Source organism: Salvelinus alpinus, chromosome 9, assembly GCF_045679555.1.
Source record: "Salvelinus alpinus chromosome 9, SLU_Salpinus.1, whole genome shotgun sequence".
In the NCBI taxonomy this organism is placed as follows: Eukaryota; Metazoa; Chordata; class Actinopteri; order Salmoniformes; family Salmonidae; genus Salvelinus; species Salvelinus alpinus.
The window spans coordinates 27,020,469-27,040,410 of NC_092094.1; the positions used below are offsets into that span (position 1 = coordinate 27,020,469).

Below are 19,942 nucleotides of genomic sequence, written 5' to 3' on the forward strand. Positions count from 1 at the left end.
TGCTTGCCTGTTCAAAGTTTTATGTATTTTGGAAAAAATACATCACATAAAAAAATACATCACATAAAAAAATACATCACATAAAAAAATACATCACATAAAAAAATACATCACATACATCACATAAAAAAATACATCACATAAAAAAATACATCACATAAATGAAATGCAATGACTTTCCTCAAGACTATGAGTGGTTCCAACCTAGTCTTAAATGGGTCAAGTATTAATAACTATTACAGATGGTCACCAGAGAGGCCAAAGTCTAGCCTTTTCATGTCAGAGGAAAATATGACGAAGTGACACTTATTGTTTCACAATGCTAGACTAGCTAGAACTAGCTGTCATTTAGCAACACCAGGCTTAAATTAAAACCTCCTAAGGATCTGACCCTTTTTTTCAATTTTCGCCAAAAAATGACATACCCAAATCTAACTGCCTGTAGCTCAGGACCTGAAACAAGGATATGCATATGCTTGATACCATTTGAAAGGAAACACTTTGAAGTTTGTGGAAATGTGAAATGACTGTAGGAGAATAAAACATATTAGATCTGGTAAAAGATAATACAAACAAAAAAACATGAGTTTTCCAAATATTTTTTGTTCCATCATCTTTGAAATGCAAGAGAAAGGCCATAATATAATAAGTACATAACTATAGAGAAAATACAAAAATGGTATGGTAATATAACATTTAAGTTTACACACTCCTGGGAATGTCATACATGATGGATCATTAGCTTATACACTAACTTTCACACATCTAGATGGCTAGGCGGGATAGGTGTGGAGCCGGAGGCAGCAGGGGTTCTGTAGAATTTTACATTTGAATATAAAAATTGATTTTATCAAACAAAACCGTGGTACATTTTATCACTGGGACCCTCAGGATTCAAATCAGAGCAAGATTACTGAATGTAAGTACATTATTTACCTTCAGAGGTGAATGTATCAATTGATAAAAAATGTTTTTGTTATGCACTCTCCTCAAACAATAGTATGGTATTTTTTCACTGTAATTTTACTGTAAATTGGACAGTGCAGTTAGATTAACAAGAAGTTAAGCTTTCTGCCCATATAAGACATGTCTATGTCCTGGAAAGTTTGCTGTTACTTACAACGCCATGCTAATCACATTAGCGCACATTAGCTCAACCATCCCGGTATGGGGACACCAATCCCGTAGAGGTTTTTAAGTTCAGTGAACTAACTCGGTCTTGAAGTTCAGAGACAACCCAGGTCAAATACATGGTTGGTCACACCCACCTGAAATCGATGGTGAATCCTCGGTCCACATGAACAGTCCACTCACAACGAGCGTTGGTCGGGTAACTCTCCAGGACTATGTGGCCCTGACGTTTACGGATCACTCCTCCACACTCTGTAAACAGGAAAAGAACCACTCAGAGTTCACACTTTACATAATTATGCAATGCAATAGGCTATTCATTTCTTGATGTAATTATATGTTACTGTAAGACAGCATACTAGTTGATCATTTGAATCATAATTTGGCCAGTTTCTGTTCAATATAAGTAAATCATTGTGTTGTGTAGCTCATACAGTGCCTTCAGAAAGTATTCACACCCCTTGACTTTTTCCACATTTGTGACTCATTTCAGTGAACTAGGTGTATGTCGCGCCTCACTACTTTTTTAGAGTATGATAGCTAAGGGTATGAAGGAAGTTCTGCCATTTGATTGCAAATACGCAGAGGGAGATGAAAAGAGAACACACAGAAGGCTGTTGTATAAAACACCTGGCTCCGGATTACATCTTCAAACTAAGGCAACCATGGCATTCATGACAGAGAGGGAGAACGGTCCATCCATGTATACGGTTAAGATAGTCTAGCTAGCTACATTTTCAGATATTATACTTTCTAATTTTGTCAGAAAGTAATTTCATTTGAAGTTAAAACATACTGTTAGCTAGCTAGCTAATGTTAGCTGGCTGGCACGTTAGCTAATGTTACGTGTATGATCTGTCTAGTAATATTATTTGTATCGCAGAGCCATTTGCATTGCTAGTTATAGCCTAATGTTAGCTAGCTAGCCAACATTGAACCTGAATGGTTGGCTACCTGAAGATTCATGCAGGGTTGTAACGTTATGAGTTGGGATTATGGTTAATTATTTAGCTAGCTAGCTACATGTCTAAACAAAATACTCTTCTATGCAAGTAACAATTTCACTACACCTTCTGTAACCTGTGCATGTGACAAATCAACTTAGATTTTATTTGAAATAGTATGTGTTTACCAGAGACGGTAATGTGAAGAATGTGACCTGCACCAAAGTCAAATTAGAATATAACATTAGGTCAATGAGACAGTGTCCAACTTCTAAAATTCTCCGGTAGAAAGCTCTGCTTTTCTTTTGTCACACTCACACCCGTAAGCTATTTTCTGTAAAAAATAATGGCTCGCCATTAACTTGTAAATAATGATTTGTTGTGAGTTTATTTTTCTGTAATAATGAAGACAAATGAGCTAAAGTGAAGACGTTGTCAGCTATACGGCATGGTCATTATTTGAACTGGCTAGCTAGCTAACTTAACATTAGCTAGCTAGCTAACAAGCTAAAAACAAACCAAAACATTGTTTAGAAAAGTTGCTTTTAGTTGCCTGGTTTGCTAGATTGAGATACACTAAATACATTTTTAAACGGGTGGATTTATTGGTGTTAAAATACACTACAGGAGTTATGCTATTTTGTACCACCAGGCTGCTGATGTCATGCAGCCTGTAGTTTTTGTGTTTATACTTTTTCAAAACGACAACGACAAGTTTGATGTCGGACAACAATAGCATGTTCATGATTTCACTGCAACAACTGTCAATAGACATAGTATAAACCAGCCCTGTCTTGAAATCTTTGGTTGTTTAGTACTTGGCCTCACTTCTTATGGCTGCAGGGGCAGTATTGAGTAGCTTGGATGAAAGGTGCATAGAGGTGCCCAGAGTAAACGGCCTGCTCCTCAGTCATAGTTGCTAATATATGCATATTATTATTAGTATTGGATAGCAAACACTCTGCAGTTTCTAAAACTGTTTGAATTATGTCTGTGAGTATAACAGAACTCATATGGCAGGCAAAAACCTGAGAAGTTCCACTTCCTGTTTGGATTTTTTCTGAGGCTGGTAGATTTTCAACCAAGATCCCATTGAAATTACAGCGAGATATGGATGAGTTTTCACTTCCTACGGCTTCCACTAGATGTCAACAGTCAATAGAACTTTGTCTGATGACTCTAATGTGAAGGGGGGCCGAAGGAGACAGGAATGATTCACCACTGCCATGAGGTGACCACGCATTGAACACGCGCGTTCACGTGAGAGGCAGCTCCGTTCCATCGCTCAACTGAAGTCAATGTAATTCTCCGGTTGGAACATTATTCAAGATGTATGTTAACAACATTCTAAAGATTGATTCAATACATCGTTTGGCATGTTTCGACTGACTGTTACGGAACTTTTGGACATTTCGTCACGTCATAGTGGATGCGCTTTGTGACTTTGGAATTGTTTACCAAACGCGCTAACCAAAGTAGCTAATTGGACATAAATAACGGACATTATCGAACAAATCAAGCATTTATTGTGGACCTGGGATTCCTAGGACTGCATTCTGATGAAGTTCATCAAAGGTAAGGAAACATTTATCATGTATTTTCTGGTTTCTGTAGACTCCAACATGGCGGCTAATTTTACTATTGTTCTGAGCTCCGTCTCAGATTATTGCATGGTTTGCTTTTTCCGTAAAGTTTTTTTGAAATCTGACACAGCGGTTGCATTAAGGAGAGGTATATCTATAATTCCATGTGTATAACTTGTATTATCATCTACATTTATGATGAGTATTTCTGTTGAAACGATGTGGCTATGCACTATCACTGGATGTTTTTGGAACTAGTGAATGTAACGCGCCAATGTAAACTCAGATTGTTTTATATAAATATGAACTTTATCAAACAAAACATGCATGTATTGTGTAACATGAAGTCCTATGAGTGTCATCTGATGAAGATCATCAAAGGTTAGTGATACATTTTAGATATATTTCTGCTTTTTGTGACTGCTATATTTCGCTGGAAAAATGGCTGTGCTTATTGTGGTTTGGTGTGACCTAACATAATCGTTTGTAGTGCTTTCGCTGAAAAGCATATTTTAAAATCGGACACTTTGGTGGGATTAACAACAAGATTACCTTTAAAATGGTATAAGACACATGTATGTCTGAGGAATTTTAATTATGAGATTTCTGTTTTTTGAATTTGGCGCCCTGCACTTTCACTGGCTGTTGTCATATCATCCCGTTAGCGGGATTGCAGCCATAAGAAGTTAAAGAGATGGGTGGGACTAAGGTTTAAGAGGGTGTGAACGATGCTGAATGTGTGTAGACAAAGGAGAGCTCTCCAGTAGGTTTACCAAAATATTCAAGTGAGGTTACAAATGTATCAACTTTCAAAGCAGAATTACTTTTACATTGTTCCTCAACTGTAGTGTATGATATACCATTGTCTAGTTCTGAGTCTCTACTTTTATCCAATGTAAAAACTACAATTTCAAATTTTGCGACATAAGACCGAGGTCGGTCACATTTTGTTGTGTTACTGCCTGAACTTAAAATTGATTATATTGAGATGTTGTGACACAAATCTACACACAGTACCCCATAATGTCAAAGTGGAATTATGTTTTTAGAATGTTTGCCAATTAATTAAAAATGAAGAGCTAAAATGTCTTGAGTCAGTAAGTATTCAACCCTTTTGTTATGGCAAGCTTAAATAAGTTCAGAAGTAAAGTAACAAGTCACATAATACGTTGTATGGACTCACTCTGTGTGCAATAATAGTGTTTAACATGATTTTTAAAGGACTACCCCATCTCTGTACCCAAAACATCCAATTATTTGTAACTTCCCTCAGTCAAGCAGTGTGTTTCACGACAAAGACCAGGGAGGTATTACAAGGCCTCACAAAGAAAGGCACCTATTGGTAGATGGGTAAAAATAAAATAAAGGAGACACTGAATATCCCTTTGAGCATGGTGAAGGTATGAATTACATTTTGGATGGTGTATCTATATACACAGTTACTACAAAGATACAGGCACCCTTCCTAACTCAGTTGCCAGGGGGGAAGGAAACCGCTCAGGGATTTCACCATGAGGCCAATGGTGATATTAAAATAGTTACAGAGTTTAATGGCTGTGATAGGAGATAACTGAGGATGGATCAAAAACATTGTAATTACTCTGCAATCCTAACATAAATGACAGAGTGGAAAGAAGGAAGCCTATGCACAATAAAAATATTCCAAAACATGCATCCTGTTTGCAATAAGGCACTAAAGTAATACTGAATACAAAGTGTTATGTTTTGGGCAAATCCAACACATGACTGAGTACGTGTTTTCACGCATGGTGGTGGCTACATCATATTATGGGTGTGCTTGTCATTGGCAAGGGCTATATAGTTTTGTTTTGGGTAAAAATAAACAGAATAGAGCTAAGCACAGGTAAGATCCAAGAGGAAAACTTGGTTCAGTCTGCTTCCCACCAGACTCTGGGAGAGAAATTCACTTTTCAGCAGGACAATAACCTAAAACACTAGGCCAAGTGTTTACTTACCAAGACAACATGGAATATTCCTAAGTGGCCTAGTCACAGTTTGATTGAAATTCGCTTGAAACTCTATTGCAAGACTTGAAAATAGCTGTCTGGCAATGGTTAACAACTTGACAGAGCTTTAAGAATTTTTAAAAGAATAATGGGAAACTATCTTACACTCCAGGTGTGCAAATCCCTTAGCGACTTACCCAGAAAGACTCACAGCTGTAATCGATGCCAAAGGTGATTCTAACATGTATTGACGCAGGGGGTTGAATACTTACAGTATCTAATCAATATATATTAGTGTAGAAATGTATGTAAAAAAATATACAGTTGTTGTCGGAAGTTTACATAAACTTAGGTTGGAGTCATTAAAACTCGTTTTTCAACCACTCCACAAATTTCTTGTTAACAAACTATAGTTTTGGCAAGTCAGTTAGGACATCTACTCTGTGCATGACACCAGTAATTTTTCCAACAATTGTTTACAGACAGATTATTTCACTTATAATTCACTGTATCACAATTCCAGTGGGTCAGGAGTTTACATACACTAAGTTGACTGTGCCTTCAAACAGCTTGGAAAATTCCAGAAAATTATGTCATGGCTTTAGAAGATTCTGATAGGCTAATTGACATAATTTGAGTCAATTGGAGGTGTACCTGTGGATGTATTTCAAGGCCTACCTTAAAACTCAGTGCCTCTTTGCTTGACATCATGGGAAAATCAAAAGAAATCAGCCAAGACCTCAGAAAATAAATTGCAAACCTCCACAAGTCTGGCTCATCCTTGGGAGCAATTTACAAATGCCTGAAGGTGCCACGTTCATCTGTACAAACAATAGTACGCAAGTATAAACACCATAGGACCACGCAGCCGTCATACCGCTCAGGAAGGGGACGCGTTCTGTCTCCTAGAGATGAACGTACTTTGGTGCGAAAAGTGCAAATCAATCCCAGAAGAACAGCAAATGACCTTGTGAAGATGCTGGAGGAAACTTATATCGACATAACCTGAAAGGCCGCTCAGCAAGGAAGAAGCCACTGCTCCAAAACCGCCATTAATAAAGCCAGACTACAGTTTGCAACTGCACATGGGGACGAAGATCATACTTTTTGGAGAAATGTCCTCTGTTCTGATGAAACAAAAATAGGACTGTTTGGCCATAATGACCATTGTTATGTTTGGAGGAAAAAGGGGGATGCTTGCAAGCCGAAGAACACCATCCCAACCGTGAAGCACGGGGGTGGCAGCATCATGTTGTGGGGATGCTTTGCTGCAGGAGGGACTGGTGCACTTCACAAAATAGATGGCATCATGAGGAAAGAGAATTATGTGGATATACACTGCTCAAAAAAATAAAGGGAACACTTAAACAACACAATGTAACTCCAAGTCAATCACACTTCTGTGAAATCAAACTGTCCACTTAGGAAGCAACACTGATTGACAATAAATTCCACATGCTGTTGTGCAAATGGAATAGACAAAAGGTGGAAATTATAGGCAATTAGCAAGCCACCCCCAATAAAGGAGTGATTCTGCAGGTGGTGACCACAGACCACTTCTCAGTTCCTATGCTTCCTGGCTGATGTTTTGGTCACTTTTGAATGCTGGCGGTGCTCTCACTCTAGTGGTAGCATGAGACGGAGTCTACAACCCACACAAGTGGCTCAGGTAGTGCAGCTCATCCAGGATGGCACACCAATGCGAGCTGTGGCAAGAAGGTTTGCTGTGTCTGTCAGCGTAGTGTCCAGAGCATGGAGGCGCTACCAGGAGACAGGCCAGTACATCAGGAGACATGGAGGAGGCCGTAGGAGGGCAACAACCCAGCAGCAGGACCGCTACCTCCGCCCAAGCATACTTCCAAAGTTGTGGCAAAATGGCTTAAGGACAACAATGTGTATACACTATGTATGATTTATTCCACTCGATCGTTAACAATAAATGACAATTAAATCAATTGTAGTCCGGCAAGTCAAGGGGTGTGAACACTTTCTGAAGGCACTGATCTACAGTACACACAATTCCCCATAATGTCAAAGTGGAATTATATTTTTAGAAATGTTTACAAATTACACTGTATGTTTTTGCCTTGTAGAGTTGAGGAATTGCATGTTGGTTACTAGTTACATAGTAAGAAAATGGTATACACTCGTAGATAAAAGGGTTCCAAAAGGGTTCTTCGGCTGTCCCCATAGGATAACCATTGTTGGTTCCAGGTGGAACACTTTTGGGTTCAATGTAGAACCCTCTGGGTAAAGGGTTCTACCTGGAACCAAAAAGGGTTCTCCTATGGGTTCAGCCAAAGAACCCATTTAGTTTCTAGATAGCACATACAAAATACATGAAAAAAAGAATACATTTCAAGTGGGAGACAAATTAAAACTGCAGGCTGGAAAAAATATACAAAATACGCAAAAACCACAGGCCTGCGGCCTAGAGCCGCAAATACATGCCAAGTTTCTGCTGTTGATGAAAAGTCTTTCTACCTGTGCCTCACAGCACATTTTGTTATTTGAATATTGTTAAAGCTATACTCCAGACATGACATATCACATGGTATTGTGAGATTCCGGGATATTGATTAACAGTGTCTTGACTTGTCATTTCAGCTCATTGAATGATAAAACCCTGCGGCATTTGGGTTTCATCCACCTAACATACGGTTGTGCCAGACGTCTCTCCTATAGTACACTGAACAAAAATATAAACACAACATGTAAGGTCACAGAAATGTTCCATTCGCATAAAAAGCTTATTTATCTAACATTTTGTGCACACATTTGTTTACATCCATGTTAGTGAGCATTTCTCCTTTGCCAAGATAATCCATCCACCTGACAGTTGTGGCATATCAAGAAGATGATTAAACAGCATGATCATTACACAGGTGAACCTTATATAATGATCAACACAATGCTACAGATGTCACAAGTTTTGAGGGAGCGTAAAATTGGCATGCTGACTGCAGGAATGTCCACCAAATCTGTTGCCAGAGAATATAATGTTAATTTCTCCACCATAAGCAGCCTCCAATGTTGTTTTAGAGAAATTGGCAGTACGTCCAACCGGCCTCACAACCACAGACCAAGTGTATGGCGTCATGTGGGCGAGTGCTTTGCTGATGTCAACATTGTGAATAGAGTGCCCCATGGTGGCGGTGGGGTTATGGTGTGGGCAGGCATAAACTACAGACAACGAACGAAATGGCATTTTATCGTATGCAATTTGAATGCACAGAGATAACGTAACGAGATCCTAAGGTCCATTGTCATGCCATTCATCCGCCTCATGTTTCAGCATGATAATGCACGGCCCCATGTTGCAAGGATTTGTATACAATTCCTGGAAGCTGAAAATGTTCCAGTTCTTCCATGGCCTGCATACTCAGTAGAACTGTCACCTATTGAGCATGTTTGGGATGCTCTGGATTGACATGTACGACAGTATGTTCCAGTTCCCGGCAATAACCAGTTACTTCACACAGCCATTGAAGAAGAGTGGGACTACATTCCACAGGCCACAATCAACAACCTGATCCACTATGAGAACGAGATGTGTCACGCTGCATGAGGCAAATGGTGGTCACACCAGATCCTGACTGTTTTTCTGAACCACACCCCTACCTCTTTTTTAAAGTTATCTGTGAACAACAGATTCGTATCTGTATTCCTATTCATATGAAATCCATAGATTAGGGCCTAATGAATGTATTTCAATTGACATATTTGTTTATATGAACTGTAATTCAGCACAATCTTAGAAATTGTTGCATGTTGCATTTCTATTTTGGTTCAGTTTAATTAACTGGCTTGTAGGTAGAAGGCATGGAAGGGAAGCTAGTAGAAGTTGCCTATAACCTTGATACAGGGTGAGATATTATTTAATCCCCCTGATGGTTTTTGTTTGAACTGGGGGAATAAGGTAAACTGATCCTAGATCTGTGGTTAAGGGTGAGTTTTACCCGTAACCATGCTGGGAGGTAATGTGGGTAGAGGTATATGGGAGAAGGAGTGAACTCACTCAAGCAGTCACCACCTGACCAGCCGGGTCGACACTCAGCACAGTACTTCCCCTTGACGAAGAAATCATCTCTGGGCCCCCACGTCCCATTGTTACACCCCTTACAGTTCTCAAATATGCTGCAACCTAAGACAGAGAGAGGAGAGGAAAGAAAAGAAAAGAAAGAGGGTGAATGCGAGGAGAAAGAGACAAAGAGTGAGAGGTTATATAGTGCTGATTGAACACTAAAACATCTAAAACCTCTTCACCATAAGGGTGGTGCATTCAGTCACAGTCTTGGTTTGACCGTTCCCAATGACTGTTCGGTTACAATCAGCCACATACCTCTACTGTATTCCCCTTAGTGCCTGTTTGCTCTTTAGCTCAGTCCTGCTAAACTCATCAGGCTCATCATCTACTGTACCAGGGTAACAAAACCTCAAAAACACATGTGTTCTTCCTGAAATAGAAATGTCCAGAAAACCCCCAGAAGGACTGAGTTTCAGATATATTTTCACTTTGGGGGTTCTGTGGTGCTCTGCAGTGCAGACATCCTGAGGACAGGCTGGGAGTCAGAGATATGGGTGTCAGAGATGCAGCAGCAGGACAAATAAACACCAACAGGTATCAGTGTAAACATCACATGACTTTAGCATGTCTCCTCCTCCATACAGTATCCTCCGAGTGGAAAGGAATGCGCGTGCGTGTGTATCTGTCAATAATGTGTGGGTGTCTGGCCAATAGTTCAGGCCGAGGAGTACATGTGATGTGAAGATGAAGCAGATGAAGAATATATGTTGATAAAGAGAAAGTATTAGCATATTCCCATTGGGCAATAATTCATGCAACAACTTGTGGTGAAATATTATATCTACTCATTGTGCTTTTTCAGCAATATGTTTTCTCTTAGGTTATTTATGCTGTATTAACCTTGTTATTGTCAACAGACCTCCCACACAGAGTAAATACACAACAGGAGAGCAAACATAGAGGTGTGAAGGAAAATGTTATGTTTGTGCTTTTCTCATAACCAATTCGATGCATGCAACTGACTGATTGATCGTGCCTGGGAGGAATCCTCTCAATCGGTATAAGCAATTTGGCAGTACGCCCAGAACATTGTTTTGAGAACCAAAGGGGGTGTCTCAGTTTCAAGGTCTCAGCTTGGAGAGAAGAAGCCTTTTGAGCAGTGCTTAATTTGTAAATCAGAAGGTGCCGGAACAAAAGTGAGTGCTAGAGGGGGGTGACCTGGGGACTTCTGAGGCATCAGAAAGCATGGGAATTTATTTTATTTTATTATATAGCGTTGCATGCATATCATTGCATTTGCGGTAGTGGCATAGAGCAGTAGAGTACAGTAGAGGCACTTACAGAAGTTGCACACATGAGGAACATTTTTAGTAGCCAAGGGTCCAGGAAATTGTTGGCCTTTTAAAAACACATTTCATGCAATTCTACGTCATTTTACTTTAGACTTTGGCAGAATCCTTTTTAATACTGCACAAATGATCGAAATGGCACTGACAATCTCAGAATCTGAGATCAATAAAAACAACATTGTCTTGAATCCATCAATAGCCTGAGCCTAGGTGTGTGGAGACATTATATTGTAGGCTACAATATGAGGATGAAATTATAGTCCAAAAAATGCTTTCCAGTTTCACTGGCGATTGTTGATGCGCTCGTGCCAAAAGCCTACCCGCTCTCTTTTGTAAAACAATATTTGGAAGTTGATCAAATATTTCGGTAGCCTTCCAGTATAGTCTTCTCTTTTCAGCAGGAGTCATTGCTTTCCAACCTGTGTTTTCCCTCGACTGTATTTGAAATTGTCACGCCCTGACCTTAGAGAGCCTTTTTATGTCTCTATTTGATTTGGTCAGGGTGTGATTTGGGGTGGGCATTCTACGTTTTTGTTTTCTATGATTTTGTATTTCTATGTTTTGGCCGGGTATGGTTCTCAATCAGGGACAGCTGTCTATCGTTGTCTCTGATTGGGAACCATACTTAGGTAGCCCTTTTTCCTCCTTTCTGTGTGGGAAGTTTACTTTGTTTGTGGCACATAGCCCTTAAGCTTCACGGTTGTTTTGTATTGTTTATTGTTTTTGTTGGCGTCATTTCTAATTAAAAGGAATATGTCAACTGTGCTTATGTCTGCGTAATGAGAAAGTAGGGAAAAAATGAAAACTTCTGACTATTTCTGGTCTAGTGATCGATTACAAATGAGTTCGCTGCACACAGTTATATAGTTACAAAGAGGAGATTCTCCTGATTAAAATGGTGCCTGACTTGAAAAAATGTTAATATACACATTGTGAGATGTTTGGCGAAATAGACCGGCATTCCTCTCCATAGGAAAACAATGGGGTGAGCTCAGTGTTCCAAGGGCAAAAAGTATTTTGGGGCTAGCATTTGATGACAACCGAGCTCGCTGCCCAGACTTACATAAATAAAAAAAGGAGATTCTCATGATTAAAATGGTGTCTGACTTGAAAAAATCTAAATATACACATTGCGAGATATTTGGCGAAACAGACAGACATGCCTATATTTCCCCTATAGGAATCAATGGGACGACCTCAGAGTTCCATGAGTAATTTTTTGGTTAGTTACATTTTAACTATAAACAACGTGAGCAGGTCTCATTGCCAGCAATAGTGAAGCAGGCATTGTGACGTAGAACCATAAGTGGGGAATAGAACTTTCGGAAGGCGAGTTGGTGCCACGGTGCTCAATAGAACTAATAGGAGCTGGCAGGGTGAAGAATGCCCTAAAATAAGGTCTGTTTTTTTGTGATTACTTCAAAACAACGGCAAGCAGCTGGGAAATATTATGAAACTGGGCTCCATGGCGGATGCAATGAACTAGTTTTTATCAGAAAAAAAGCATTACAATGTTTCGCAAACCATAAACCTGGGCCGGCCTAACCCAAATCAACTCATAGAATATTAGGCCCAGGCTGAAAATCAACTTTTTCACATTATGTTTTTTTGTGAGGGGCAGGAGAATTAACGAAGAGGCACCACAACTTGAACTTTGGTCTTGTACATTGCAAAAAGTGATAGTAATTTTTCATGCCACAAGTGGTACCGGATCCGGCCAATTAGGTTCCGGAATAAAACAGTCCAAAACGGAGAGGTGCCAGATCTTGTTCCGGAAGGATCCGACTCAAATTAAGCACTGCTCACGAGGTATTGGTCGGTCACATGCATGAACCAAATGTTAATGATTAATCAATTATGAATTAGCAAAATCATGCAAATATAACTTGCCTGTGTAAGCAGTATATAAGAGAACTAACGGGACTGCCCGGGGGAGCTCCTGACCGACGTGTACTATGGTGCATGCATTGATTTTGTTGGAACCTCTCCAGCTTGCTGTTAATAAAGAATGATTAATTTAAGATTGACTTCAGGTGTCCCTGGCGGTAATTTCCATGACAGAGGGATGCACTCAACGAAAGTAAAAGTCAATTTAATGGATTGTACAATGTCTCTCAATATGTAGCTCTCTATTTTCTGGAAAATAATTGCGTTCAGGCATCACTCTCTAATGTGGTTGGCCGAAACTCACTTCATTTCACTCTAGGTGACATAACACTGCTGTCACGAATCCCGCCGAGGATGGTGCCTCTTCCTGTTCGGGCGGCGCTCGGCGGTCGTCGTCACCGGCCTACTAGCTGCCATCGATTATTTTATTTTTTGTTTCTGTTAGTTTGGGCTGATTGGGTGCACCTGTTTTGTGTTTAGTTTGGTGGGTAGGCTATTTAAGGGCAGGTAGCCCGCTGGCTGTTGTGCGGGCTTGTATTCTGTTATTTGGTGTTGGATTGTGATGTGGATTTTATTATTTTCTCGGGACAGTTTAGTCCGGTGTTTTTGGACTCGTCGTTTCATGCGCCCGTGTGTTTAGGGCATGATCGTTTCCCTGTCTATTGGAAAATAAATCCACTTTCTTGAAACCCTGCTCTCTGCGCTTGACTCCTCCACCCAGTACTCCTAGCAGCTCTGACAACTGCTCTTGTATGTCTGCCAGGCTTATAACAGAGCCTTGGAGGCAGATGGCATAGAGGCTACAACATCAGTCAAGACATGATGCTGGATCTAACGGATACTGTAGGGACAGACATTTCAGACATGTACTGGTAGATTGACCTCATATACTGTGTATTTTTGCAAATTAAACATGTATTAACAAATCCAGCACCAAGGTATAATGTATCTGACCATGTTGTCAATAAAATCGAATACACAGCATGCAGGAATGCATTCAACCAGTCCTCCATGGGTTTACCAGACAAAAGAACCAGAATGAATAGACATCCCAGGTTTTGAGCCAGCATGGTGGTGTGTTGGACAGGTTTACCTGGGTGGATGATGCAGGGGTCACACTCGTTGAGGGCATTGCGGCAGCAAGGCACAGCGTAGCCAACGGGGGTGCCCTGGAGGGGACACTTACAGCGGACCACGTCGTACTCACAGCAGCCCCGACACATGACGTTCCACTCTGGGCCCGGACAGTGGTTATATAGGTACCTGTAGTCTGGGAACCAACCAGTACATCAGGGTCAAATACATAAGTCAGACACTTTCAAATAATTGAATGTTTTAGCTTGGAGTTTTTGGAACTATTCCATTATCCTGACAGCCTATAGCTGGTATTTATTAAAGTGAGGGTGATGGAGAAGACTGGATCCGGAGTTGTATTTACAAAATGAATTTACTTAATGGGGACATCCTATCCATATTTTCCTCCTCTGCCTGCTCATCTGTGTGTGTTTTGTAATTTTCTTTTACATCAGACATCATTAATTTGGTAATAACAGCTAGTTTTCAATCGGCCCCCCGCTCAGACCACTCCTAGATAGTCCTAGCAAATTCTTTGCTAAGAAATTGCTCTTTGCTAACAAAATATTGAAGTTTTTTTCTAACCATTTTAATTGAAAACAATCACATTAAGAAACTTAATTGTTACCCAGAAATGATGAGGAACATTCATTTAGTAAAAAAAGTATCTCTCTCTTGCTCTCTGTCTCTCTTGCTCTCTCTCTCTCTAACTAATCTTCTCTTCCTGTCTCTCCCTGCATTGAAGACTTCAACATACATGTTTCCAGTTTTCATATGAGGTGTAAATTCAGCCAATGAGGCCTGAACTGTTCAATTCATTAGGAAGCTCTCTGGCTCCTCTTTTTAACCCGAAGTCCTGTTGCTGTGCAGGTCTGTCATGGTAACAACCTCAGCAGTATGTTATTGTGTTTTAGCCCACACATTCACACACACCCATACACACACAGAGTATGTGACTTAGTGTTGAGGCTTTGATTAATCTGTGAGAGTCTGTTTGAGGACAGTCAGCTGGACAGGATGTACAGATGTCCTGGAATGCCATTAGATATCTCTCCCTACAGTTCCCACATCTCTCTGGCCCTGTAACATTAATGAACTCATAAATTATATTCTACTCCTGGGAAGATCTGCACTTCTCCTTAAGAATCTAATCTTTGCCATCCAAGAACAGTGTAGGAATGGCATACTGTTCTATATTAATCACTCTGAGAATGGATTACATAAGAGGCCAGGTCAAATGTATTAGCAGTGCTAAGTGAAGATTAATGGTGCTGCTTTCATACTTTGTTTGGAAAAATCAATGAGTGATTTTGCAATTCTCTTTGTTTTGGATCCGTTGTTCTTTGGCTGACGTATTATTGCTGTGGTAACCCTGAAAAGAAGGGTTATGGCAATTGTAAAACAACAAAACAATATGTTCTACTCAGTGAGAACAGGGTCTAAACAGTCTAAACAGGGTGTAGTCTACACAGGGCATGCATTATTAACATAATGTCTATGACCTCAGGATTCCAGTATAATTCCAGTATGATGCTATTACTCATGTAAACACCAGCCCCTTGCTCAACAAGCCTTTCCCTCCCCTTCAATAACCCCCAGATGGTTTTATGTGTTCAAAACACATGTGGCCTAGTATTCTTGTTCTCATCCATACTCGTCTCTTCTGTATTGTATGATGTTTTCAGATTTCACCGGCTGTCTGCTTCTCCCTGACTAAAAATGAGTAACTCATAGTGTCTATTTATATTGACATTTTTGTGGATTTCCTAGTCTGAAAACCACAAGCATCCTCCTCGGCATGGCCTCGTTTGGAGAAGGCGGGGGGGGGCAGAGAGAGGGGGGGGGCAGAGAGAGAGAAAGAGACAGGGAGAGCAACTGAGAGAGATAGCATAAGAGAAGTACAAATGAGAGGGGGGGTGACCCACGCCTCGACCGCTCCCCAGGGTGGCTGATGGACCGGGTTGTGGGGAGGGAGAGGTCACCTGGGCCAGGTTTTCGAGGATCAGAAGCATGGAGTTCGCAAGAGACTCTACACCAGCTCTGGTCGCATGACCCTCACCACAGTCACACCGTGTCTCTCTCTCTCTCTTTCTCTCTTGCTCTCTCTTCTTAACTTATCTTTCCTCCCTGTCTCTCCCTGCATTTAAGACCTCAGCATAAATGGTTTAAAGAGCATGTAGGGATATTTGAGAAAACTCCACATTCAGCCTGCCTCACTAGCATTGTTACTGGAGTCAATTACTCATACATTTAACCAGACCGCATCAGAGGCATGCTCACTGTAAATGGCCACATTCCACAGAATGAACATAATAACCGTGTTAAATGTTTTTGTCTCTGACCTGTTTGTGTATTTTGTTTAAGCCAACAAGCCTTACAGCATCCAGTTTTGACAATTTGACCAACTTCCATTTATCCTCCAGCAGTGGCTGAATATCTTTTCACGTATCCAGTTTGTTTTTCTATTCACGCATCGAGGTTAGACGGCAAGGTAGCAACAATGAACCCTATGCTTTTATAAGAAGTACAGTAGAAGGTCTACTTTGTCCTTGCCTCATATTCTGCAGAGCTCAGTACTAAGTGCACTACCAGCAGCAGTCTGGAGGGGATCCATGGTGGAGGCGACAGTGACTGGAGCCTGTGATTTCTATGGCATCTTTTAAGTGTCTGTGTAGACTAATCTAGCCCCCGTGGTTATGGACCTGGACTCCACCCAGACTCACATCTGCTACACTCACTGATCTACAGCAATGTACAGCAGTACAGACGCTAGGGCGGTAAAAACTGTCAAATAGTCATCCTCGTTGATATGTTTAAAGAATAAAGTGGATTACACAAGATTATAAAACGGGTTGTTTGGATCCTGGATGCAAAATACCATGAAGTGTTAAGGCTGGTTAACAGTCCATCTAGTTAGCTACTTGGCTAGCCATTTCAAATAGTGAGCATAGCTGACAATGTCTTAACTTTAGCTACTTTTATTCATTATTAGAGGAAAATAAACCCTCAACATCTTAATTATTTACAAGGTAATGTTGAGCTTCCTGAAAATAACTCACTGCCACACTGTGATGAAATAAAAGTGGATAATTATATCTGAGAATATTAGAACGCCTGCACAGGAGGATTTGGTCTGGTTGCTGTGGCCGTCCGATAACCACAACAATATACTTTTTTCATATCTGTGTGACAAGGAAGACCATCGCAGTGACGGTCTACAGACATTCCGGAGTATAAATGAAATGCGTTTTGACCAGTGACACTTGTCGTATTCTAATTGTCTACAGACATGTCATTAGACCAATTATAAACTGGCCTTTAATCTCAAAATTCCCCTGTCCCGCAGCCCACGCAGGAAATTCATAAACTTCATCTTCCTTGGGGAAAAAAGCGTGTACACATTATTTTTCCATGCTACTGTTTGGTTTGCAACAGTTGGGGGTGGTATAAACCTACCTGTCTGCCTCTATGACCTGTGCAGCACAGTATACTTTCACAAATGCCAGTACGATAGCTATCCCAACAATGAACATGAAACAAATAATTCACCATGGAAACTTTAAACTCTCAGAATTTCATTAATTCATTAACCAGCGTTGTGCGGCCTATGTACGCCTATTGGATATGTATTCAATTATTTATTGAAGTTCTTGTCTCTCATCATCATTGAATCTCTGCTAGCTAGCTACATGCCAAAGATTTGTTCAGCGTAGCAACGTCGAATGAATAGAATGATTAGAATTAACGACTGGGTCAAAACATGAGAAGAGAACAGTTTAACGACCAGCTGATTGAGTAGCAACTTCAGAATGCAAAAACTATATTACTCGTTAAAATAATGATTTAAATGAAAAAAATCCATTCATATTTTTAGAAATACTGTAATTTATATTGGCCTACAGGGCAACTGGGATTAATAGGTTAATTAATATTGTTACTTCCACTAAAGCATGAGGGCAGTTGGGAACATGGCTACTTAGGATGTCGTTTGTAACATGGCATTTATGCTATTAAATGTGGTAACACATTGAAAAGAACCTACAGATAAAAGTCTCTTTTATTTAGCTATAAACAAGGCCATTACAGCAAATACAAGAAAGGGTCAACAGGTTTTATGGCTGGTCTGGCATTGTCATCATATCAATCGACACATCGTCTCCGACCTCTAGAGATAGTGAAATTCATGCTTTGTGGTCTCAAATGGTAAGCTGCCCCATGCACATTCATGTGATATCAAAACAATATACCACAGTGTATCATATATATGATATGATTTAATATGTCAGGATATCATATAATACGATCTCAGGAGTGCCATGGGTGTACAGTTTATTATCGCTTGCCCCATTTAGTGTAGTTTATAACACAGTTTCGGGAGGAGAGCTTAATAAGTTTCAGATGACACATTTAATTAATATATGGGCTTGTCTTTAGTATTTGAATGCAGCCAGAGCAGGACATCCTGTTGGTGGTGGTGATAGTGGTGAACGAGGAGGAGGAATCTTTTTAGGAGGAGGACATTTTTAGCTAAACAATGGAAGGTGCACAATCCATGGCAACAAAGCTAGCTGGCTAGCTAGCTACAGCGCATTCAGAAAGATTTCAGGCCCCTTCCCTTTTTTCCACTTTTTGTTACTTATTCTAAAATAGATTTTTTTTTTTTAAATCCTCTTCAATCTACACACAGTACCCCATAATGACAAAGCAAAAAGAGGTTTTTAGAAATACCATATTGCATAAGTATTCAGCCCCTTTGCTATGAGACTCGAAATTGAGCTCAGGTGCATCAGGTTTCCTTTGATCATTCTTGAGATGTTTCTACAACTTGATTGGAGTCCACCTATGGTAAAGTAAATAGATTGGACATGATTTGGAAAGGCACACACCTGTCTATATAACGTCCCACAGTTTACAGTGCATGTCAGAGCAAAACTCAGGATTGTGTCAAGCCACAGATCTGGGGAATGGTACCGATACATTTCTGCAGCATTGAACGTCCCCAAGAACACAGTCGCCTCCATCATTCTTAAATGGAAGAAGTTTGGAACCTCCAAGACTCTTCCTATATCTGGCTGCCTGGCCAAACTGAGCAATCGGGGGAGAACCCGATGGTCACTGACAGAGCTCCAGAGTTCCTCTGTGGAGATGGGAGGACCTTCCAGAAGGACAACCATCTCTGCAGCACTCCACCAATCAGGCCATTATGGTAGAGTGGCCAGATGGAAGCCACTCCTCAGTAAAATGTACATGACAGCCCGCTTGTAGTGTACTAAAAGGCACCTAAAGGACTCTCAGTGTCAGGATTTGGCCAGGATTGTTCCAGTTTTGGCCACTAGATGCCCCCATTGTGCTTTTTTGACCCTTTTGTTTTCCCTTGTTTCCAGTTATTATTTGCACCTGTGCCTCGTTTCCCTTGAATGTATTTAAACCCTTAGTTTTCCTCAGTTCTTTGCGCTGTGTTTGAATGTTAGCACCCAACCCCAGCAATGCTGTGTACATTTGTTACTCCAGTTGGATTCTCTTGAGGTACTCTGTTTTTGTTCTTGTTTATTTATTTTTGATTATTTCTTTTACATTTACATTTTAAGTCATTTAGCAGACGCTCTTATCCAGAGCGACTTACAAATTGGAAAGTTCATACATATTCATCCTGGTCCCCCCGTGGGGAATGAACCCACAACCCTGGCGTTGCAAGCGCCATGCTCTACCAACTGAGCCAAACGGGACCTTTTGAGGTTTTTTCCCTGCTGTATCTACCACCTTGTGGATTTACCTTTTGTCTTGGAGGATTACCTTTTTTCTCTTGGAATTACTTTTGACGTTGTGGATTTATATTTTTGCCTGAAGTACTTTCCTTTTTTCTTTGTTAAAACACCGTCTCAAGTACTGCTGTGTCTGCCTCATCTTCTGGGTTCTGTCGACTATTAGTGGCTCAGTTTGCTAAGTGACTGTTTCTCACACCGGAGACCCGAGTTCGTAA

The 19,942-nt window shown here is 40.5% G+C and overlaps 1 protein-coding gene across 2 annotated transcripts in view; it reads right to left on the minus strand.

The window, feature by feature from the left end:
- The window catches only part of LOC139584563 (inactive serine protease PAMR1-like), a 51,137-nt gene that overhangs the window by 13,762 nt on the left and 17,433 nt on the right, over window positions 1–19,942 (minus strand). For both annotated transcript variants that reach the window (XM_071416567.1, XM_071416566.1), the window contains exons 2-4: window positions 13,982–14,158; window positions 9,644–9,769; window positions 1,269–1,383 (exon numbers count right to left, since the gene is read on the minus strand). In XM_071416567.1, the coding sequence (XP_071272668.1) occupies window positions 1,269–1,383; window positions 9,644–9,769; window positions 13,982–14,158 (418 nt within the window). The remainder of the gene's footprint in view (window positions 1–1,268; window positions 1,384–9,643; window positions 9,770–13,981; window positions 14,159–19,942) is intronic.